General features: G+C 57.9%; 1 protein-coding gene across 5 annotated transcripts in view; it reads left to right on the forward strand.

Moving 5' to 3' along the window:
- STRN4 (striatin 4) overlaps positions 1-19,991 on the forward strand; it is a 26,413-nt gene extending 6,422 nt beyond the window's left edge. For 3 of the 5 annotated variants that reach the window (XM_058425210.1, XM_032169371.2, XM_058425211.1), the window contains exons 2-18: positions 1,484-1,587; positions 2,137-2,210; positions 3,497-3,575; positions 6,222-6,419; positions 8,605-8,746; positions 10,707-10,866; positions 11,499-11,612; positions 11,937-12,052; positions 13,822-13,997; positions 14,091-14,138; positions 14,541-14,662; positions 16,203-16,373; positions 16,542-16,682; positions 17,152-17,250; positions 17,420-17,506; positions 18,735-18,970; positions 19,168-19,991. In XM_058425210.1, coding sequence (XP_058281193.1) covers positions 1,484-1,587; positions 2,137-2,210; positions 3,497-3,575; positions 6,222-6,419; positions 8,605-8,746; positions 10,707-10,866; positions 11,499-11,612; positions 11,937-12,052; positions 13,822-13,997; positions 14,091-14,138; positions 14,541-14,662; positions 16,203-16,373; positions 16,542-16,682; positions 17,152-17,250; positions 17,420-17,506; positions 18,735-18,904 — 2,001 coding nt within the window. In that variant the 3' untranslated portion in view covers positions 18,905-18,970; positions 19,168-19,991. The remainder of the gene's footprint in view (positions 1-1,483; positions 1,588-2,136; positions 2,211-3,496; positions 3,576-6,221; positions 6,420-8,604; positions 8,747-10,706; positions 10,867-11,498; positions 11,613-11,936; positions 12,053-13,821; positions 13,998-14,090; positions 14,139-14,540; positions 14,663-16,202; positions 16,374-16,541; positions 16,683-17,151; positions 17,251-17,419; positions 17,507-18,734; positions 18,971-19,167) is intronic. The other 2 variants (XM_032169372.2, XM_058425209.1) reach the window with 2 other exon arrangements.
- Positions 19,992-20,985: the final 994 nt, after the last annotated feature.

The raw sequence follows: 20,985 nt of genomic DNA on the forward strand, positions 1-20,985 counted from the left end.
AAATTTCCCATTCTCGAAGTGGACAGATGAGTTTTCTTTTCTATAAGGTAACTGGTGACATGTATTTCTTTTTTTTTTTTTTGAGACGAAGTCTCGCTCTGTTGACCAGGCTGGAGTGCAGTGGCACGATCTTGGCTCACTGCAACCTCCACTTCCCAGGTTCAAGCGATTCTCCTGCCTCAGCCTCCCGAGTAGCTGGGATTACAGGTGTGTATCACCACACCTGGCTAAGTTTTTTGTATTTTTAGTAGAGATGGGGGTTTCACCACGTTGGCCAGGCTGGTCTCGAACTCCTGACCTCAAGTCATCTGCCCACCTCAGCCTCCCAAAGGGCTGGGATTACAGGCATGAGCCACTGTGCCTGGCCAATCCACAGACATTTCTAGTTGATCTGGGGTCTCCAAGGGATCCTACCTCCCGTAAGGAACTGGGCCCATTTCGGAGTTGCAAAAAATGGACAGGGAAAATAAAAATGATGAGAGAAGTAGAAGCTGGCATTTGTTAGCCTTTATTCTGTGCCAGGCCTTGACTAAGCAGAACCTAGCACATGAGGGGAGGGCACTCTTACGAGTCTCATTTTCTAGAGGGGCAAATGGAGGCTTAGAGAAGGCCGATGACCTGCCTAAGATCATGTGGCGAGTAAGTGTCTAAGTTGGGCCTGGAGCTCTGGCTGTTCTGGGCTGGAACGGCGGGGTGCTTGGGGAGAAGCCAGAGATGAGCCCTGGGCCAGGGCTTTGGCAGAAGGGCTTCTGGACCATGGTCAGGGGCCAGGATCCTGCCTGGAAGGCAGTGCGCCCAGTGTCTCCAAATGACCTGTTGACAGACTGGAGCAGACGGGGCAGCTCAAGCCAGCAGACGGTGTGAAGTGCTTGGCAGGAACCCGGGGTCGTGTCTGTGGCACATTTCTCTCACACCCTGGGCGGAATGCAGTGGGACGGCTGGTCCCCACAGTGGGCTTGGCTTGTAAAGCTTTTCTATTGGAGCAGGAGCCGAGCCGAGCCACCCACTCTTGTCTCTAAGCTCTAGAAGTAGCTTCCCACGCCTCCCAGAGACAGATGCTCTGGTAAGAATAGTGAGACGCCACCTCCACCAGCAGCCTTAGGGACAGCACCTGCCAGAGGGCATCGGGGGTAGTCCAGGGCAGTGAATGCCCACCCTCCTCTCCACTGCCATCCCTGACCCGACTTCCCCCCAAAGGCAGCCACCAGGTGAGGCCCAGGCTGGCCCCATTGTCATCTCAGGGGTTAAGGGCTCCCCGTCGGCCCTCATTGTGGGTGACGTGGCAGGGGGCCCTGGAAACAGATCCAGCCTGTCCTCTCAGTGCTCCCTGAACCCTGGCTCGGGGTCTTTGCACCTGAGGAAGTGGCTGCCGCCCATCACTGTGGGGTGGCTGTGGCCTGGCACTATACCTGGGTGAGTGACGGACACACCGGCAGTGAGCCTGAGCCCCATTGCTTCCTTTGCCTCCTGTCTGCCCTCCCAGGCTCAGGTGGCCTTCCTTCAGGGAGAGAGGAAAGGGCAGGAGAATCTAAAGACAGACCTGGTGCGGCGGATCAAGATGCTAGAGTATGCGCTGAAGCAGGAAAGGTGAGCCTTCATCCTGCCCTGGGCCTGCCTTCTGGGTCCATCTCAAGCACAGTGTCAGGAGGCCACCAGCCACGCCTCCTTCCAGCTAAGGGAGATTTGGAGTCGACATTCTTTTCCATCATTCCAGTACCATAAGATTCTAGGGGAGAAACAAGACAGAGTAGGTGGGATTTGGGCTAGACATCAGGAACAATATTCACGATGCTAGTGGCCCGCTGTGAGCCAAATATCGTATAGTCCTTACCTCCGTTATCCCTTATCCCTTCCAATAGCCTAACGGGTATTGTTAGCCCTGTTTCAGATAAGGAACTGGGGTTTCAAGGGCTGATGGTTTCTTCAAGGGCCCCTGAGAGCAACCTAGGTTGCCTGACTCCAGGGAGCGGTTTCTTTCACCAGGCCTGGGCTGTGGGGGGTGCTTCAGCCTCAATGGTAGGAGACCAGTTGGGGGAGGCCCTGTGATTTAGGGTTTGGGATTCCGGATTCCTTAGGTAACTACTGACCCTGTCTACTCTCCCCCATCTCTTATTCATTAATCATTTGCTCTTTTAGGGCCAAATACCATAAACTGAAGTTTGGGACAGACCTGAACCAGGGGGAGAAGAAAGCAGATGTGTCAGAACAAGGTACCCACCCTCTGATGCTTGCAGTGTCAGCACTCTCCCATGGAAGCTGAGTGTGCTGGAGAAACTGGAAGATGGGGTGCCTCTTTGTCACTTTGCTCCTTAAAAGGCAGAATCGGCCCTGGGGCTGGGGAGGGGCGGAATCTCACTCTCAGAGCCCTCCCCATGGGCTGCCAGGTCCTGTGCTGGACCCTGGGGGCCAGTCCTGCTTGGGTCCCCCTGTGTAACAGAGGCAGACACACGAGCAGCTCACGGGATCCCTTTGCGAGGAGTGGGCGCCAGGGCTATTTATAGAGCGCTGGGGACGGTGCAGGAAAGCTGGGGAAGACGTCACTGAGGAGGTGGCGTTTGAACAGGGTTGCCATTCAGTCGTTCATCCAAAAAATACTTTATTTATAGGGTACAGGCTTTGTATCACAGATCAGGAATACAGCAGAGAGCACGGGAGACATGGTCCCTACCCTCTGGTCCCTTAGAGTCTAAACTCCTTGAAAGATGATTCCGTTCCCCAGCAGGAGAGTCAGGGGAGAGAGCACAGATACAGAGACGCACACTGAAAGAGTTAGGGGATAGGGAGTCGGTCAGTGTGACTGGGCAAACGGTGTAGGGCAAAGGATGTGGGAGGGCGGGCTGAGTGAGGGGGAAGCTTGGCCGAGGCAAGCTGAGAAGACCTTGTGTGCTTAGCTGATAGTGATGGTCATTACCTGTTGCCAGCTCCTCTCACTAGAACGGAAGTTCGACAAGGGCAGGTCTTTGTTTACCCATGTAGCCCAGGCCCCTGGCCAGGCGTAACGTAGATGCCCAGGAAAGACTTGAATAAAATACTAAGCAAATTAGCTCATTGCATCCTTTCAGCACTCCCAAGAGGGAGATGCTGTTATCATTAAGCTCATTTCTCAGAGGATGAAACTGACACCGCTTACACTAACTCAGGGTCACACAGCTGACCTGTGTGGGGCAGAGCCGGGCTTGAACCCAGTCGGCCCTTCTCTCAGAACCAGGCCAGCTTTCTGTGAAGGAAAATGACAACTCGCCCACAGTTTTGAGATAAAATCCTTAACTTGTCGGGGGCCAGTTTGGGGAACCACCAGTCAGGAGACCTAGAGATGAGACCGCTTCAAGGAGGAGGAATCCCCGCGTGACGGAAAAGGGCAGGGTTCCAACACTCAGGAAGTGACGCCACAGGACCTGTGACAGTGATTGATTTGGGTTGGAGGGGTGAGGAAGATGGAGGAGGTGATGGGTAGGTGGCAGTGGCCTGACTAAGCCTCCGTTCTCTCACCCGCCAGTCTCCAATGGACCCGTGGAATCGGTCACCCTGGAGAACAGCCCGTTGGTGTGGAAGGAGGGGCGGCAGCTTCTCCGACAGTGAGTATGCTCGGGGAGGGGGGCTGGGGACACATGGCACATTTGACTTGAGAGATAAGTCCAAAGACTCCACAGTCCTTTTCCGTCCCCACTGGGGACGCTGAACTATCAGGATCTTAGCCGGCCATGGCTGGAATGGCTTTTACCCTGTGGGCGGAGCCTGGCCTGGGGAGAGGGAGGGAAACCCGCTGCAGGAGGCAGACATGGGGACGCCCCTGTTGGAATGTATCCCTGAATGCCTCTGTGGCTTTTTTTTTTTTTTTTTTTTTTTTTACTTTGGGGGCCAGTGGAGCGTTTTTTTTTTTTTTTTTTTTTTTTTTTTTTTTTTTTTTTTTTTTTTTTTTTTTTTTTTAAATACCTTGTGAAGATTTATGAAGCGTGGCTTTTTATTCCCCAAGGGTAATATTAAATTATTTTTATTTGTTAATTATTTATCTAAAGACTAATCAAATACAGTAGTGGGAAGTGGGGAGAAGGCAGATCTGTAAGTAGGTCTGTAATTGACTGTGAATGGTCACAGTAACTCACCATGTTTGGACCAGCAAATTATTAATGTTATTATTATTTATTATTATTTTTTGAGATAGTTTCTGCTCTGTCGCCCAGGCTGCAGTGCAGTGGCACAATCTCAGCTCACTGCAACCTCTGCCTCCATCCACCTCAGACGATTCTCCTGCCTCAGCCTCCTGAGTAGCTGGGATTACAGGCGGGTGCCATCACACCCGGCTAATTTTTGTATTTTTTAGTAGAGATGGGGTTTCAGCATGTTGGCCAGGCTGGTCTCAAACTCCGGAGCTCAAGTGATCCGCCTGCCTCGGCCTCCCAAAGTGCTGGGATTACAGGTGTGAGCCTCCGTGCCCAGCCCAGCTTATATATTTTATAAAAACTGGGATTTGTTTTCACTATTAAGAATTGCAAACATCGGCCAGGTGCAGTGGCTCACGCCTGTAATTCCAGCACTTTGGGAGGCTGAGGCGGGCAGATCACGAGGTCAGGAGATCGAGACCATCCTGGCTAACACGGTGAAACCCCGTCTCTACTAAAAATACAAAAAATTAGCCAGGCGTGGTGGTGGGCGCCTGTAGTCCCAGCTACTTGGGAGGCTGAGACAGGAGAATGGCGTGAACCCAGGAGGCGGAGCTTGCAGTGAGCCTAGATCACGCCACTGCACTCCAGCCTGGGCGACAGAGCAAGACTCCATCTCAACAACAACAACAACAACAACGAAAAGTTATGAACATCTCTCCATATTAATTAGTTACATTGCATCACTTTGAAGACTTTATAATTTCCTTCGTTTGGTCCTATGGAGAAAAAAAAACCCAACATATAATGTCTGTCATATAGATAACCATAACTCTCCATGGCCAGTTCCTTGTATTTTGTCGAGGTTGCTTTTAATTTTTTTGTATTATAGATAATGTGATAAAAATCAGGAAGGTATTTGTGCATATCCTTGATAGATAACTGGAAGTGGGGTTGCTAGCTTAAAGTGTGTGCAAAGAATAACCCTAAAACAATAATAGTAATACTAACAGGCTACACTTACCAAGTACCTATTATGTGCCTGGCACTGTGCTAAACATTTTCCACCTGTTGGCTCCTCACTGAGCTCTCTGTGTGGTGTAATGCCAGTGTTCCCCTCATGAGAAAACTGGCATGCGGTGAGATGATCTGTTTACACAAGGTTGCATGGTTAATTTGTGGGATCTTGGGCAATCCGCCCCCAGTGCCCAGCTTTAAAGCCCCATGCTTCCCTGTCTCTCTTTTGGTGGGGAGATAGAAGCCTCAGACACACACAGGCACACAGGATGAGATGTACATGCAGGTGCGTGCAGCCTAACATTCAAGAGACAGGGTCAGGGCTGCGAAGGGACAGGGAACGGCAAAGGCCTCCTGGCCAGGAAGCCTCCTGAGGACTAGCAAGGGACTGTTGTCTCTGTATTTTGAAGCCACAGATACCCCAAATTGATTTTTGTTCTTTTTTCCTTCTTTTTTTACTTTTAGTCCAGTCCCAGCTGGCTTCAGTTTTTAAATTGCAGAAGTAATAAGTGCTCATTTGTAGAAGTAAGTAGAGTAAGTTGCAAAAGTTCCGCTTACGCCCCTAATCCCATTCTCCAGAGGTCGCTGCTGTTATGTTTTTTATAGATCTTTCTAGGCCTCTTGGGGGACATAATACAAACGTGTGTTTGCGTGTGGTGTAAGCTTTATGCACATTAACGCCTTTTTGTTTTTTTCTACAAACATTGGCATCATGTGGATCATAGAACTTAGCGTTTTCGTTCTGCTGTTTACCGTGGCCAGCTTCCCTTAAGGCTCTGCCCTGTTGATCTTCTGCCTCGCAGCGCTATGAGTCATTTGCTGACATAGCCCCTGTCGGTGGGTGCTGAGGCTGGTCCCTGTGCTTTGGCTTCCCCATACAGCAGTGCAGGGAACACCCTCATACATAGCATTGTGTGTGTGTACAAGGGCTTCCATTGGAAATAGCCTTGACGGGGAACAGCTGGAGCGAGGGTGTGCTTATGTCAGATTTTGGTGTATGCTCTTAAGTGGCCCCTTGAGAGGTTGTCTCAGTTTGCATTGGCCCCTGCAGTACATGAAGAAGCCCGGGGGATGTCTGACCCACATGGCTCTGTACCCCTGCAGGTACCTGGAAGAGGTGGGCTACACAGACACCATCCTCGACATGCGATCCAAGCGCGTCCGTTCCCTGCTGGGCCGCTCGCTGGAGCTCAACGGGGCAGTGGAGCCGAGTGAAGGGGCCCCCAGGGCTCCACCAGGCCCTGTGGGGCTCAGTGGCGGGGAGTCGCTGCTGGTGAAACAGATCGAGGAGCAGATAAAGAGGTGAGCCCGTGGGCCTGGCAGGTGTGTCTCTCTGTTCCTCCTGACTGCTGGTGAAGGCCAGGGTCAGAGTGTCGGCTGATGGCATTGGGTGCCCTGGTGGCCCCTCCTCCTGGAGTATGCCATGGGTTCCCTTGTTCCGAAACCCTGAGTCCCTTCACTGCTGTGATCCCCTGGATTCTGTTCTGGGTTCCCTCCACACACTTCCCTATGGCCTCATCTCCAGCCCTGCCACCGTCCTGATACTCAGGCCTGCCCGCTTCTCGGTCGTGTGGGGTGCTTACTGAAGGCAGACCCTGGGTGCCTCGCCAGCAGGGAGTGGAGCACACGTGGTCACCACCCTCAGGAAGCTCTGGCTTGTTCACTCTCATCAGCAATTGTCAGTTAAGCAGAACAAATGAGGCCACGTAGGTGATACTAAGCACGATGGAGACCACGAGGGCCAATATGTGCTCCTCTGTGGGAGGTGGGCAGGGAGGGCCTCTGTGGGCATTAAATGGAGGGTAAGTCACACGAGTGGCTGGGAGGAGAATGTTCTAGGTAGGGCACAGTGAACCCCGAGGTCCAGAGGCAGGAGAGATGCAGCCTGCACAGAAGCAGCACGAGGCCGGCGTGGCCGCAGGCAGTGAGGCGTGGGCTGCAGGGAGGTTGTGGTCTCAGGAGTCGGCCACTCAGGGCCTTGGGCTGGGATAGAGTCTGAGTTTGACTCAGGGTTGTGGGAAGCCAGTGCTTTCGAGCAGGGGAGTGACATAATCTGACGTACCTGATCCACTCTGAGAAGGAGAGGTGTAGGAGGGTCACAGAGGAGGCAGGGGGACCAGTTAGGAGATGGCTCAATGTCCGGGACAGAGCTGACGGACTTTAGCGGTGGTGAGGCGAGAGGTGTCAGCTTCCCCAGAGGCTTTCAGGCAGTTGACACTAAAGGACTGCAGCTAAGGGGAGAGGAAAAGAAACAAGCGACTCCAGGGTTTGGTGTGAGCCATTGGAGCAGCATCCCCTGAGACGGGGAAGCCTGGGAATGGAAGTTCTGGGGGCCGCCGAGGTTGTGTGAAGTGTGAGCGGCCTGTTTACCCCCACGTGGAGAAGCAGAGCTCGTCTGGAGCTCGGGGGCATTTGGCCCCTAAACGTAGCTCTAGTTGAACAAGCACATGGGCGTTCTTTGGAAAGCCATGGCTGTCTGCAGTGCCTGCAGGAGTGAGTGTAGATGGCGCAGAGAAGAGATCTGGGGACTGCCTGGGTGCTCTCCCACTTAGAGGCTGGAGGGAGGAACAGGAGGAGGAAGCTGAGAAAGAGGCTGAGCCTGTGCAGCGTGTCAGTGTCGTTGTGGGAGGAAGGCCCGTGAGAATGGAGTCCTGTGTCCCACTGCAAGTGCAGCGAGTGTTCTGAGGATGGAGTGGAGCTCTGGGGATGGCAGCCGTGAGGCGAGAGGGTACATCTGCAGTGACCTCTGCACCCATTGGTACCTGGCAGTTGACAAGACCTCCAGGGCATCAACCTGATGGCAGAAAGTGGGGATGTTTGCATCGATCTGCACTTTGAATTCCACCCTGCCTTCTCCCGCAGTCAGGCTGGGTCAATACCTCCTCTGCTATAACTTGTCATGAAGTTGGAAGCCAGGAGGTGGAAGGAGGAGTGCCATCTGTTGCTGGGGATAGTGCAGGCTCCTGGGTAGCAGGGATCGCTGGCGCCCCGGCTTGCGCGAGGCTGGCTGGCTTTCGGTGCCTCGCCGAGCATTTGTAGAATGGCCGAGCATTTGTAGAATGGCCGGTTCCTCTTTCCTGCAGGGCGTGTTTGCCTCCTGCCTGACCTGCCCTTGTGGTCTGACTGGGCTGTAGGAATGGGGACTGCTGAGTCAGTGGCACTTTCTCATCCAGCTTTCCTTCTGACTCAGCACAGGATGGAAATTTGTGACCAGGGTTGGGGGCTAGCCCTCTGAAACTCAGGTCGGCGGTCAGTGAGGAGCTGGGCTCCGTTTGTGGTCTGAGTGAGGCTTCCAGTTGGAATGAGCATTTGTTGGGCAGAGGCTGGGGTTGGGGCTCTGTGTGTGACCAGAGTCAAGGCTGCTCAGGGCTCAGGGGGTGGTTAGTGGGGTCTGGGCTCTGGCCACCAAGCCTGGGAGGGCATCTTCCTATCTGAGCTTTGACACCTGGCAGGACTCATGCCTCCTCTCTTCCGCTGTCTTCGGCAGGAACGCGGCCGGCAAAGATGGCAAAGAACGCTTGGGCGGCTCAGTGCTGGGGCAGATCCCCTTCCTACAGAACTGCGAGGATGAAGACAGCGACGAGGACGATGAGCTGGACAGCGTGCAGCACAAGAAGCAGCGTGTGAAGGTGAGCCCTTCCTCCACGACCTGCACAGCCTGGCCTGGGTGTGACCTGATCAAGGCCCTTCCCAGAGTCAGCCTGGGCCTTCAGGGGCTGCGGTGTGTGCTGGCAGCAGGGATATGGAGACACACAGGCCCTGGCCTGGAGGAGCTTGTGGCCTGCAGCAGCCTTGTAAATAGTCATGTGCAGAAGGACGCGTTGTGGTGGAGGCAGGGGCATGTGCCCATGAAGGAGGGACCTGTGGGAGATGGCCTCGGAGCTTTCCCTGAGCCCCAGGCTTCCCATTAGCGGGTCCCTTTGCCTGGGTCCCCTTTCTTTCCTCCTTTAGACTCAGCTCAGACACCCCCTCCTCCAGGAAGCCTTCTCCGACTCACCCTGGGCTCCCTTCCCTGGCCCTGGCCACTCTGGGGTCCTCCCTATCTGGTCTGTATTCCTCCTGACCCCTCCCTGGGAGGGACTGGGCCTGTGTGGGCCTCCACTCCATCTCCAGTATCCCCAGTGTGGCTCAGCACAGAGTCGCACCCCAAGTGGAGTGGCGTGCACGGAGCCACAGCACTGCAGGAGGCCTAGAGGAAGAGCAGGAGGGCTGAGTCCAGGGTCTCAAATGCTGGCCCCTGGTCCAGACGCTTGGTCCTTCCCACGCCTCTGAGAATTTCTAGTCCTTTTTCACCCCTCCACCCATTCCATCAGGAATCATCCGTGGTGTTTGCACCCCTTCAGGCCCGCGCCCTTGGGCTGGCTGGTTGGGTAGGGCTCTCTGTCTCCACGCACCAGCCCTCCAGCGAGGCCCGGCTGGGAACCTAGGGAACTGCCCATGGCTCCCTGGCGGCCGTGGCCCAGCTGCGTGAGTTCGGGCCCACACCTCTTTGTCTTGGCTTCATTCTCCTCACCCTTTAGATGGGGCTGAGTCCCTCTGTCTGGGTTGTTGAGGATTTAATTAGAATGAGCTGGTGCCCAGGAAGCCCTCAGCTGCACGGTGGCTGTCCCCCAAGTGCTCATTAGATGTTAGTCGGTGGCGCTGGTGGCACTTGGTAGTGGTGGAGCCCTCATGGTTCCAGACACTATTGGCGGAGCACAGTTGCCACTCGTGTGCCCCTCAGAGCACCTGTGGTGGTTCCCTCCTCTGGAGTCCTGAGCCCGGCCGCTGCCTTTCTGGGCATGCTGTCTAAACCCTCCCCTTCCCCATTCTTTGCACAAGTGTTGAATAAACCTTGGCACTAGGTCTTCTCCATGCCCCTTCCCTCTGGTCCCCCCCGTGCAGGTCAGAGGCTGGCCCCTCACTGGTGCCCGAGAGGTGTCGCCAAACTCAGCCTGGGGCGCTGACATGTGGAAGGGGCCAGCCATGCCCTGGAGAAGTTCACAGTGGGCAGAGCTTGGCCTTGGTGACCTAGGGCAAGTGGGTTCCTGCTGCTCAGCCTGTCTCCTGGCCTGTAATGTGGGAATGATAATGACAGTGTTCACGGTGGCTGTTCCCAGGGTTGGGGGTTAAGTGAAGTCGTGTCTGCGAGGGGTAGTCAGTGGTCATTCAGTGAGTGGAATTTGCTCTTGTGCCAGCACGGCAGCCGGTGCTGTGTTTATGGCTACAATGCTGTGGTCCATTCGTCCTCACTTGTTTGCACCTCCATATATTCACACACGGACACCAGTGCATATCTGCTCTCCCTGCAGGCAGATTGTTGCATTATCTGACTTTTCTTCATCCAAGGCACCTTGCTGGGGGACTGGAGCAGGCTGAGCCCAGGCTAGGCCAAGGGCTGCATGAGGGTGGGGTCAGGCCAACTGGCCCTAGTGGTAGCAGCTGTCCAAGGCCCAGCAGGGGGCGCTCCCGGGCAGCTGGCTGGCAGCTGAGGCAGCCCCATGAGCAGAGCCGGGCCCAGAGCCCCGGCTTATCTGTTCCTAGGCACGGAGGTGGCTTAGCCTCTGGACAAGAGGCCCCCTGACTTGTCTCGCTTTCTCTATGCGCCAGCTCCCATCCAAGGCCCTGGTGCCCGAAATGGAAGACGAGGACGAGGAAGATGACTCCGAGGATGCTATCAATGAGTTTGATTTCCTGGGCTCAGGAGAGGATGGGGAAGGGGCTCCAGACCCTCGGCGGTGCACTGTGGATGGAAGCCCCCACGAGCTGGGTGAGCTGATGTTTTCTGGCCAGCCCCCGCTTGCCTTCCCCACCGAGGGGGTGGGAGCAGGCTCAGCTGCCCGCAGCTGCTTCCTGTGCAGGGTCTCTCTACCGGACGGATATGTTTCCTGAGAGGAGGGTAGCCAAGGAGAGCAGGAGGCCCAGGCCATGGCCGCCGGCCCCTCACCCCTTCCCTGGAAAACCCCCATGGAGACGCAGGCAGGCCTGGCTCTTCCTGAAGTGGGGCCGCCAGCCCTCCAGGGCGGGCGTCCAGCTCTGGCTGGCCTCAATGAGGGAACAGGATGAGGACCCAGTTGGGGAGAGGCAGGTGGGAGGGCCGCATCTTCCTCCCTGTCCTGTGACTCCCAGCTAGGAGGGCTCTCAGGTCACGTGGGATGGATGGCTGGGGCCTGAGGCCTAGGCAAGGCAGTGAACTGCCTGCTGCCCCAGAGAGGGGCCCAATCAACCTCCTCTCCTCTGCTCATGCCCCCCCCCCCACGCCCCCGGGGCCAGAGCTTCACAGCCCCGCACAGTGGCAGGGGGCCCTCAGTTTGGGGAAGGCCAAACTGGGTTGGCCAGTCACCTATGCCAGACTGGGTTGGAACTGCTGGGAGACTCCGGCCCTATGCCTCGACCCTGCAGAAAGCCGTCGGGTCAAACTCCAAGGCATTCTGGCTGACCTGCGGGATGTGGATGGGCTGCCCCCAAAAGTGACCGGCCCGCCTCCTGGCACACCCCAGCCCCGGCCACACGAAGGTAAGAGGCACCCCCAACCTGGTCCCAGTCCTGCGGGCCCATGGCAGAGGGAGGCTGCAGAGCTGAGCCCAGGGCTTCTGTGTCCTCAGGGTCGAGGCCCAGCCTCCAGTCTGCAGCCTCCCTGCCCCAAAAGTTCGTCTGTCTGTCTGTCTCCCTCTCTTTTTGTCTGTCCTGCCCTGTCTGTCTCTGTCTCTTTCCAGCTGTGATTCTTCATCTTGTCCTCTCCCTGTCTCTCTCTCTCGCTCTTTATCTCTTTCTCTGCCTCTCTCTGTCACTCTCTCTCTCCCTGGCCCTCTCTGCCCCTCCCTCCCCTCCCCCTACCAGGTTCCTTTGGCTTCTCCTCAGACGTCTTCATCATGGACACTATCGGGGGCGGGGAGGTGAGCCTGGGGGACTTGGCAGATCTCACCGTCACCAACGACAACGACCTCAGCTGCGATGTAAGTTCTCCGGGTGCCCCCTGCACTGTCCCCATTGGGCATTGCGCCCAGGGCCAGCCCCTGCAAGCTCTGACTGGGTGTCGCCCATGTCCTGCTCATCCTGTTTCATAGAGGGGTGCAGATGTAGAGGGTGGAGGGACTTGACTGCGGTTGCCAAGGCGCAGGGCCTGGAAGACTCTGGAGCCTGTGTCTTAATCACAGTTCCTTGGCTCCTCCACTCAGTGCCCCTCCCACCCTGGTGATTTGGGATGCAGGAAGATGACCTGTAGCCACCCCCTGCTCTGCCAAGTCAGGCTAATCTAGTGTGAATGGGCAGCTGGGCTGAAATGAAATATTCCGGGCCTCAGATACGGCGATGGGCCTCTGGCTAGCTGGGAGCCTTTGGTGTCGGTGCATGTGCACATTTTACTGTGACAGAATGGGATCTCCAGTGTTGGTGACCCTAGCGAGGCTGGGTGGGGACTGCTGTGAGACTCAGGAAGTGGGGTCAGAGCAGAGGCCTGAGAAGTGGAGTGTGCCATGGGGTCCCTCTGCATGCCCCGAGATGTCACTCCATCTTGGGGAAGTACAGTGTTCTGAGCCCCGCTAGGGGAGGGGGTGAGTGAACCACACAGTAGCAGATCCTCTGGCCCTAAAGAACTGTGGCAGAAGGGACAGCTGAGGCAGGGACGTCAGCTGGGAGCCCATCTTGGGGCATGGCTCTGAGGCTTGCCTGGTACTCTGCTCGTCATCTCTCCTGAGCCTGGCTCTCTCCGGGTCCCCTGCTGGGTGAGCGGCACCAGGGCGCATGCAGCGTGGTGGACAGAGGCCCCCACACCTCTCCCACTTGTGCACTGCCTCCCGCTTCATGGTCATGTGTCTGGTGTCCATGCCATCATCTCCCCTGGGGCTTCCTGGCCTCTCAACCTCTTTCTCTGAGGCTACTTTTTTTTTTGCTTCTCAAGAGAGAATCTCCCTGTGTTACCCAGGCTGGTCTCGAACTCGTGGGCTCAAATGATCGTCCTGCCTTGGCCTCCCAAAGTTCTGGGATTACAGGCGTGAGCCACTGTGCCTGGTCTGTGGCTACTTTTACCTGTCCCTAATCTGAGCCTCTCAGGGGTGGCAGGAACAAGCCATGTTGTTCCCCTGCTCTAAACAGTTCCCCGGCTCCTTGTTTCTCCAAGGCTTTTTCTTAGGATGAAACGCGCATTCTTCTGGGGCTCACCACCCAGCGCTTGCCTCATCCCCTGCCACTCTCCTTGCCTCCTGCAGCCTGTACGACTGACCTCTCAGGCCTGGGCCCGCCCTTGCTGCCTCAGGGCCTCTGCACGGACCCTTTCCCTCTCCAGGGCCCTCTCCTTATCTGGTGAAGTCCTGCTAGCTCGTGCTTCCTCAGGAAAGCCTCAGTGGCCCCCAGGGAGGAGGGCAGGCTGCCTGATGTCTCTCTGCATCTTTAATTCATTGCCCTGCTCATGGCTGATGATCCTGCACACTTGTGGGATGATCCAGTTGTGTCCCCCATTCTCCTTCCTCTCAACTGCAAGACCCCAAGGGGTCAGGCTCACCTTTGTCTCTCCAGAACCCAGCACAGTGTGGGGACTTGTTGGGCAAGCGTGGAGACTCTGCCCAGCAGAGGAAGGGGAGAGGTCCCGGCTGGAGCCCAGGCTCTGAGGGCATTCCTGCCAGGGTCATCTGGGTGGAAGACAGGGGGCCTCAAGCCCTGGGTGTCAGTGTCTGCATGACTGCTGGGATGGATGCGAAGACACTGAGGCAGCTCCCCCCAACCCCAGCTGTCTGACAGCAAAGATGCTTTTAAGAAGACGTGGAACCCCAAGTTCACCCTGCGCTCACACTACGACGGCATTCGTTCCCTGGCCTTCCACCACAGCCAGTCGGCTCTGCTCACCGCCTCCGAGGATGGCACGCTCAAGCTCTGGAACCTGCAGAAGGCGGTTACGGCCAAGAAGTGAGGGCAGCAAGCTCAGAGCCGGGTGCAGGGGCATCTGGGGACGGGGGTGACAGGGTCTCAGTGACATCAGGCTCCTCTGTCATCCCACAGGAATGCGGCGCTAGACGTGGAACCTATCCATGCTTTCCGGGCTCACAGGTAGGGAGGTGCCCCTGAGCCTGCTAGAAATTTCGTCCTAAATGCAGCCTGACCCGACCCACTCACTGCCATCCCGGGAGGCCCATGGCAGGAGGCAGGAGAGCAGGGGGCTCTGAGTCCCCGCCCCCTCCATGACATACACAGCCCTGGCTCCTGGGGCTCTGTGCTGACTTTCACATGCCCTGGCAGCTGGTGCTCAGCACAGCCCTTCAGGGGAGGAGATGGAGGTGGGGTGGGAGAGGGCAGGGGACAGGCAGCTTGTCCAGGTAGCATGGCCGGAGCCCCAGTCGCTGAATTCTTTTTGGCCATCCTTGAAGAATGCTAGTAGGGAACTTAGGTCCTGTGGCCAGGGGAGACCCTGAGCTTTTCTCATCGCCCTTTCCGCATCTTTGTCCCTTCCAGGGGCCCCGTGTTGGCTGTGGCCATGGGCAGCAACAGTGAATACTGCTACAGTGGCGGGGCAGATGCCTGCATCCACAGTTGGAAGATTCCAGACCTCAGCATGGATCCCTACGATGGCTATGGTGAGGACAACGCCTCCCGCCTTCCCCTCACATTCACTGGGACCTGGCCGTCCCCTCCACACACGCACACGTCACGTCCACCTCTTGCCAACACTGCAGGCCTCAGGAGTGCATGTGACGGCTCCCCCGTCTGCTCTGTTGTGAGCAGCGCGACGCAGCGCATGGCCAAGGGATGAGCCAGCCGGGATGGGAATGATGGCTGTGGGAGGAGATGGGGAAGCTGCCTGAGAATCCGTGTGAGCCAGCGTCCAGAAGGCAGAGCTGGGGCCGCCCAGGCTGGGAGCAGCGCATGCACAGGCATGGCTGGCCCTGGCAGCCTCTGCTCTGCCATGCCATGTGCTCTGTGTGTGGGGATCCGCCAGGGTCTCTGCGTGGTTGGGGGAGGACGTGTCCAGAGAAGGTGGAGTTAGCTGGGCCAGGCTGGAGGGAGTTGGGGCGTTCTCTTTGGAGCATCTAAGACCTAAGTAGGGAAGTGACCAGACTGTCACTTCTGTTCAACATCTGTCCCTCTGTTCTCTGCCATCTTCTTTTTTTTTTTTTTTTTTTTTTGTTTGTTTTTGAGACAGAGTCTCACTCTGCCACCCAGGCTGGAGTGCAGTGGCGTGATCTTGGCTCACCGCAACCTCTACCTCCTGGGTTCAAGTGATTCTCGTGCCTCAGCCTCCCGAGTAGCTGGGATTACAGGCATGCACCACCATATCCAGCTATTTTTTGTATTTTTGTTAGAGACGGGGTTTCACCACATTGACCAGGCTGTTCTTGAACTCCTGACCTCAGGTGATCCACCCACCTTGGCCTCCCAAAGTGCTGGGATTGTAGGCGTGAGCCACTGCACCCGGCTCTGCCTCCTCTTGATCATGCACCTGGCCCTGTGCTCCACCTTGTCTGGGCAGAGTTCAGAGGTCTTTGTCTTCTCTCAAGGGGAGGACAGACTTTAGAGAAAAGGCTGACCTGCACAAGGTCAGGATCGGTCCCAGCTACATTAGCCACCACACTTCTGGTATCAGCAGGCCAGAGCTGCTGGTGTGCACTCCAGCAACCAGGGAAGCAGTGATTGGACCTCTGAATGACCAGGGGGCTTTGGAGAGACCAGGCAAAGCTCATGCACTTGGCCATGGGCTGAAAAGACTGCTCGGGCCAGGGTTGGGACCAACCCTTGGCCAGCACAGGCCGCGTGCTGCTCCTGGGGCCACAGAACCATGCTGTTCCTTCTTCCTTAATGGAGCCCGAAAAATTCTGTATTGAGCTCCCAGTTTCTGGGCCCTGCTTGGGGAGACAGCCGTGAATAGAGGGAAATCCCTGCCTTCTGGAGCCCTAGAACCTTCCTTGGAGAGCTAGTGGGCAGTGGGAGCAGCTGCCGGGCTGTCCTGGCGGTGGACAGTTCCGAGGGGCACCAGGCGTGAAGTGGGTGCGTGGGTGATTGGAGCCCAGCTGCCTGGGGCTTGGCAGAGCTGGGGCTCGGCAGAGCTGGGGCTCTGGGCTGTCCAGGGAGGAGCTGGCAGCCCTGACACAGCCCATTTCTTCCCTGCGGTGGGTGCAGACCCAAGCGTGCTGAGCCACGTCCTGGAGGGCCACGGGGACGCCGTGTGGGGCCTGGCCTTCAGTCCCACCTCCCAGCGCCTGGCCTCCTGCTCCGCCGATGGCACCGTCCGCATCTGGGACCCCAGCAGCAGCAGCCCGGCCTGCCTCTGCACCTTCCCCACAGCCAGCGGTGAGTGGGGGCCCCGGCGCCTCACCCTGGAGCTATGCGGAGTCTAGAGGCTATCAGAGTGGTTCCTGCTGAGGCCCCAGGCCTCCCACCCGCTGTCCCCTACCCTGGGGCGGGGCAGGGCTGGGTCTGAGGGTCCATTCAGCAGCCTTCTCTTCCCTGTGCCCTCAGAGCACGGGGTCCCCACCTCAGTGGCCTTCACCAGCACCGAGCCTGCCCACATCGTGGCCTCCTTCCGCTCTGGCGACACCGTCTTGTATGACCTGGAGGCTGGCAGTGCCCTCCTCACGCTGGAGTCCCGGGGCAGCAGCGGTAAGGGGGCTGACATCAGCTCATGGAATTGGTCTCAGTGTCTTCTGGGCCCCGCTTCCTCGTGGGGCTTTGGTGACCCCTTGCCAGTCAGCTCAGATGACTCCCCTGCACCCTCGGGTCCTGAGCAGGAAGGAAGTCGGGTCCCAGTGAAGGGCCCTGCGCCCTCACAGCCAGGGCACTGGTGGGGCTGAGTGGGGACAGCGCGTCAGGGCTGCCCCGTCGGGCCCTCTTGGTAGAGTGGTGGAATGTGTTCATGTTTGTTATTCCTCTTCCCCCAGCCCCACAACAGGGCCCAGGAGCTGCTTGTGCAGAACCAGCACTGCGGTCAGGGACCGGAGTGCCCTCGCCCAGCCCCCCTCGACATCCAGGCAGAGGCTGTGTAGGGGCTGTCACGCTGCACTCGTGCCTCTGTTCCGGTCTTCCTGATTTTCCCCTTGACATCCTTCCCTCTTCCTGCGTTTTCCTTCAGGTCCAACCCAGATCAACCAAGTGGTGAGTCATCCAAACCAGCCTCTCACCATCACCGCCCACGACGACAGGGGCATCCGCTTCCTGGACAATCGGACAGGTGAGGCCTAGCCCGTTGTGCTCGTGGTGGGTGGGGAGGGCCAGAGGCAGGCAGCAGAGATGCTTGCATCCTTGTGGGAGGCTCTGAGAGTGTCTCCTCCAGTCCTTTCACTCTCTCAGGCAAGGCCCAGAGTGGGAGGGGAACCTGCCATCCGCCCCTCTCGCCTCAGGTAAGCCGGTGCACTCCATGGTTGCACACCTGGACGCAGTCACCTGCCTAGCCGTGGACCCCAACGGCGCATTCCTGATGTCAGGAAGTAAGTTGGGCACACTAGTCCCACCAGGGCTGGGGAGAAGGGGAGGAAGAGGCCTGGGCACTGGCTCCAGGCAAGTGCTCAGGGTGCCCGGGGGCCAGGGCTGGGGGAAGCTGGTCTGGGCGGGAATGACCAAGGTGACCATAGGGGGCAGCACAGTCCGCTGGGGCCCTCCTCTGGGGCACTGGAGCTGCGTCGTCTCATTCAGCCTCTAAGCAGCCTGTGCGGTTGGTACTTTGATCCCCAGTTTACAGATGTGGGCCCTGACACCCAGACGCTTTGTAACTTGGCCATTGAAGCTCTGTAACATCAGTCCAGGTCTACCTGGGGGTGCCCATGGGACTTCCATGCCACCCTGTTGTCTCTGGATAAGGGCATTGAGGCCAGCAATGTGTGGCTGTGCTTAGAAGGGATGGAGTATGACATGGGTGGGTGGAGAAGGAGACTGGAGGTCGCTGTGGGGTGAAGGGTGAGGCCTGCAGTGAGTGCAGCAGTGAGTGTGTGTGCGCGCAGAGGCGTGGGCCGTGGTGTTGGAGGCTGTGGCTGGCCTCTGCCTCCGGGCCTGTGCTGGCAGCCTCTGGTGGGTGAGGGGCTGGTCAGTGAGCTCCAGCCCAGTGCCCAGACAGGGCTCTATTCTGGGGGCCACTAGACAGTGGAGGGAGCTGAGCCTTTGCCCTGCCTGATCCTCTTTACCGTAAATTAAACCTCTCCTCGCCAGGGCCCTGCCCAGCCTGCCGTCCTCTCCCCTCTTCTCCCCAAGCCCCTGCTCAGGCTCTTGTGGCCACCTCCACCTCCTGCCTCAGGACCTTTCCCACCTGTCCTTCTGCCTGGAAGGCTCCCTGCATTCCTCCTGGGGCCATTCTGTTGTCACACTGACCGGCTGGGTTGCTTGCTTCTTTCTGTTCCTGTCGCCCAGCTGCAGCGTCAGTGCTGCGGGGCAGGGAGAGTTGCCTGTTTTGTTCACTGCCCGCCCCCCCCCCCGCCACCGCCCTGGGGCTCAGTGTGCAGTAGCTGCTCAGGAAATGCTGGGGGATGAGATGGACTGTGGACAGGAGGGGAGCAGGGTTCTCCTTTGGGCAGGCCACAGGAGGTGATGAGCAGAGGGTGAGAGAGAGGAGAGTTGAGCCCCAATTCCCCTGAGGCCTTTGGACAAGGCCAGGTGAGGGGTTCCAGGGCTGCATCTGAGCAAGGAGCCCAGTGACCACTCCTTCTGTCCCCGACACCTGCGCAGGCCATGACTGCTCCCTGCGTCTCTGGAGCCTGGACAACAAAACGTGCGTGCAGGAGATCACGGCCCACCGCAAGAAGCACGAGGAGGCCATCCACGCTGTCGCCTGCCACCCCAGCAAGGCCCTCATTGCCAGTGCTGGCGCCGACGCCCTGGCCAAGGTCTTCGTATGATGCCCACCTGGCCCTGCCCTGGCCGCCACGCTGGCTAGGGTGCGGGGCCGGGCAGGTGGGGCTGAGGTGAGGGCAGAAACCCTGCATCCTGAGTCTCTGCACGCCCATGCCTAGTACTCCCGGGTGTGCTGAGTCCTGCAGTCCAGTCAGGGGCGTCCTGTGAGAATCACTGGGGGAGCCCTGGGCATGCAGGGGAGGCGTTGAGGCCTGAGAGGCGCCCTAGAGGCGGTGGCTCAGTCTCCCCTCCCTTCTCTCTCCCGCAGGGGACTCCCAGCCTCACTGGAGGTGCAGAGGCCTGGCCTCTGTTTGCCGTGGAGCCTGGTGGTGCTAACGGCCCTTTCCCCAGGAATCCCTCCCCCACGGCTGCCTTCCCCAAGCATCCAGCCTGGGGATGGGCCCCTTTCAGGAATCACCCCCGAGGATGGCCTCGGGGTTTCCCCCTGTGCCCTGACAGCCACTCCTGGTATCAGAGCTGCCTTCCAGAAGGCAGCACAGCCAGGGTGGGGTGTCTTTAGGGATCAGTTTTTCCAAGACTCCAGAAGGTGCCAGGTTCTCTCCTTGAGCTCCTGCTCCCCCATCCCCCATCCTCCCAGACCTGGGTGGGAGCTGTGCTGGGAGAAAGGGTGGCAGCCGGGAGCCTCGGAGCTGAGCCGCGGCCTGGCTGTCCCTCCCCTCCGGCCCTCTCCACTGCTTTCCAGACACTAACCAAGGCCTCCAGGCCAGGGATTGCCCAAGACTCCTGGGGCAGCCCTCCCAGCGCCCCATGGGGTTGCCCATGGGCAGAGATGGCTTTCTTGTGCCCCTCACTGGGGCATGGAGGGTGGAGTGGGCCCCGGGTCCCCCTGAACTCCCTGTATATCTGTATAAATAACGGGATTTTCATGGCGCCGCCCCACCCGCGTTATCACTGTGTGATGGTCTCGGTCAGTCTCCTCCCTGTCTCCACTCTTTCCCTCTATTTATTTCACTCTTGTTTGGTTCTACCCTGCACCCTTGGTCCCCTTCCAGGTTCCTGTTTATAAGCCCCAATCCCTCTGCCCCCATCTTGTATGTGAAAACTTGTCTCAATAAACCCTTTGGAGTAAGATGGGTGATGGTGCCATCTGTTGAGGGGACTGGGGACTTTGGGGGAGGAGTGACCGGCTCTGCCTGGGTTGGGTGGAGTTTGGAGAGAGGGGATATGATGGGTTGGGGTTTTGTGGTAGGGCAGCAGGGGCTGGAGAGGGGCCCAGAGTTTGGGTGGGGTGTGGGTGGAGAGCAGAAGTGGAGGCACTGGACCGAATCTCCTTGTGCCCTTTCTTTCTGTCCCTAAGTGCTCCCTCCCCAGATGTAGAGCACTGGGGAGCAGATACTGTGATGACAGTCCAGCTGAAGCCTCAGCCCCGCCTGGGATGTGTGAGGGGTGGTGGCGAGGCCAAAGGGCTGGTGCCCAGAGGATGTAAACCCCTCTTCCTGTTCCCATCCCAGGCCCACAAGGAGCAGGGAGGGAAAGGCTGCACCTGCCAGTGGAGGATGATGGCTTTGGGGTGCAAGCTGCAGGCTTCTCCATGCTGGGAGGAGGTGCCGCAGGTGCCCGAGCCCTCGTGGCTCCTGTCCTGATGCATCCCTCCTTTCCCTTCTCGGTGGTCCATGTCTACTGTACTGAATGCTTTACATGGCATTTCACTGGGTCCACAGACTTAAAAAGAGGGAGCAGGTGTCCACATGCTCCAGATGAGATGGAGGGGACCGCCGCTCCTGTCTCCAGGAGGCTTCCACCACCTACCAGCCAGGTGTCCTTGGTAATCCTAGCACCTCTGCCACAGGCCACTAATGCCCACTTCCTGGGTTGTAAAGGGCTGTGCCCCCAGTCCCCTAGCAGGCCCCAGTGAACATACGAGAAAGGATGGAGGCCGCTGTCTGGACACTCGGGACATGGCAGCGTTTTGCTGGGACAGTAATCTGCCCCTCAGGAAAAAGGGTGCAGGTGGGCAGGAGGCCCTTAGGTGACGCCAACAGGAGCCTGCCTGGGCTCCACGTGGTGTGCTCCCTGCCCATCCCTCTGGGCTCGATGCAGTTCCCCAGGTGGTGGTTTGGGTTTT

Source organism: Hylobates moloch, unplaced genomic scaffold, assembly GCF_009828535.3.
Source record: "Hylobates moloch isolate HMO894 unplaced genomic scaffold, HMol_V3 SCAFFOLD_12, whole genome shotgun sequence".
NCBI classification, from domain to species: domain Eukaryota; kingdom Metazoa; phylum Chordata; class Mammalia; order Primates; family Hylobatidae; genus Hylobates; species Hylobates moloch.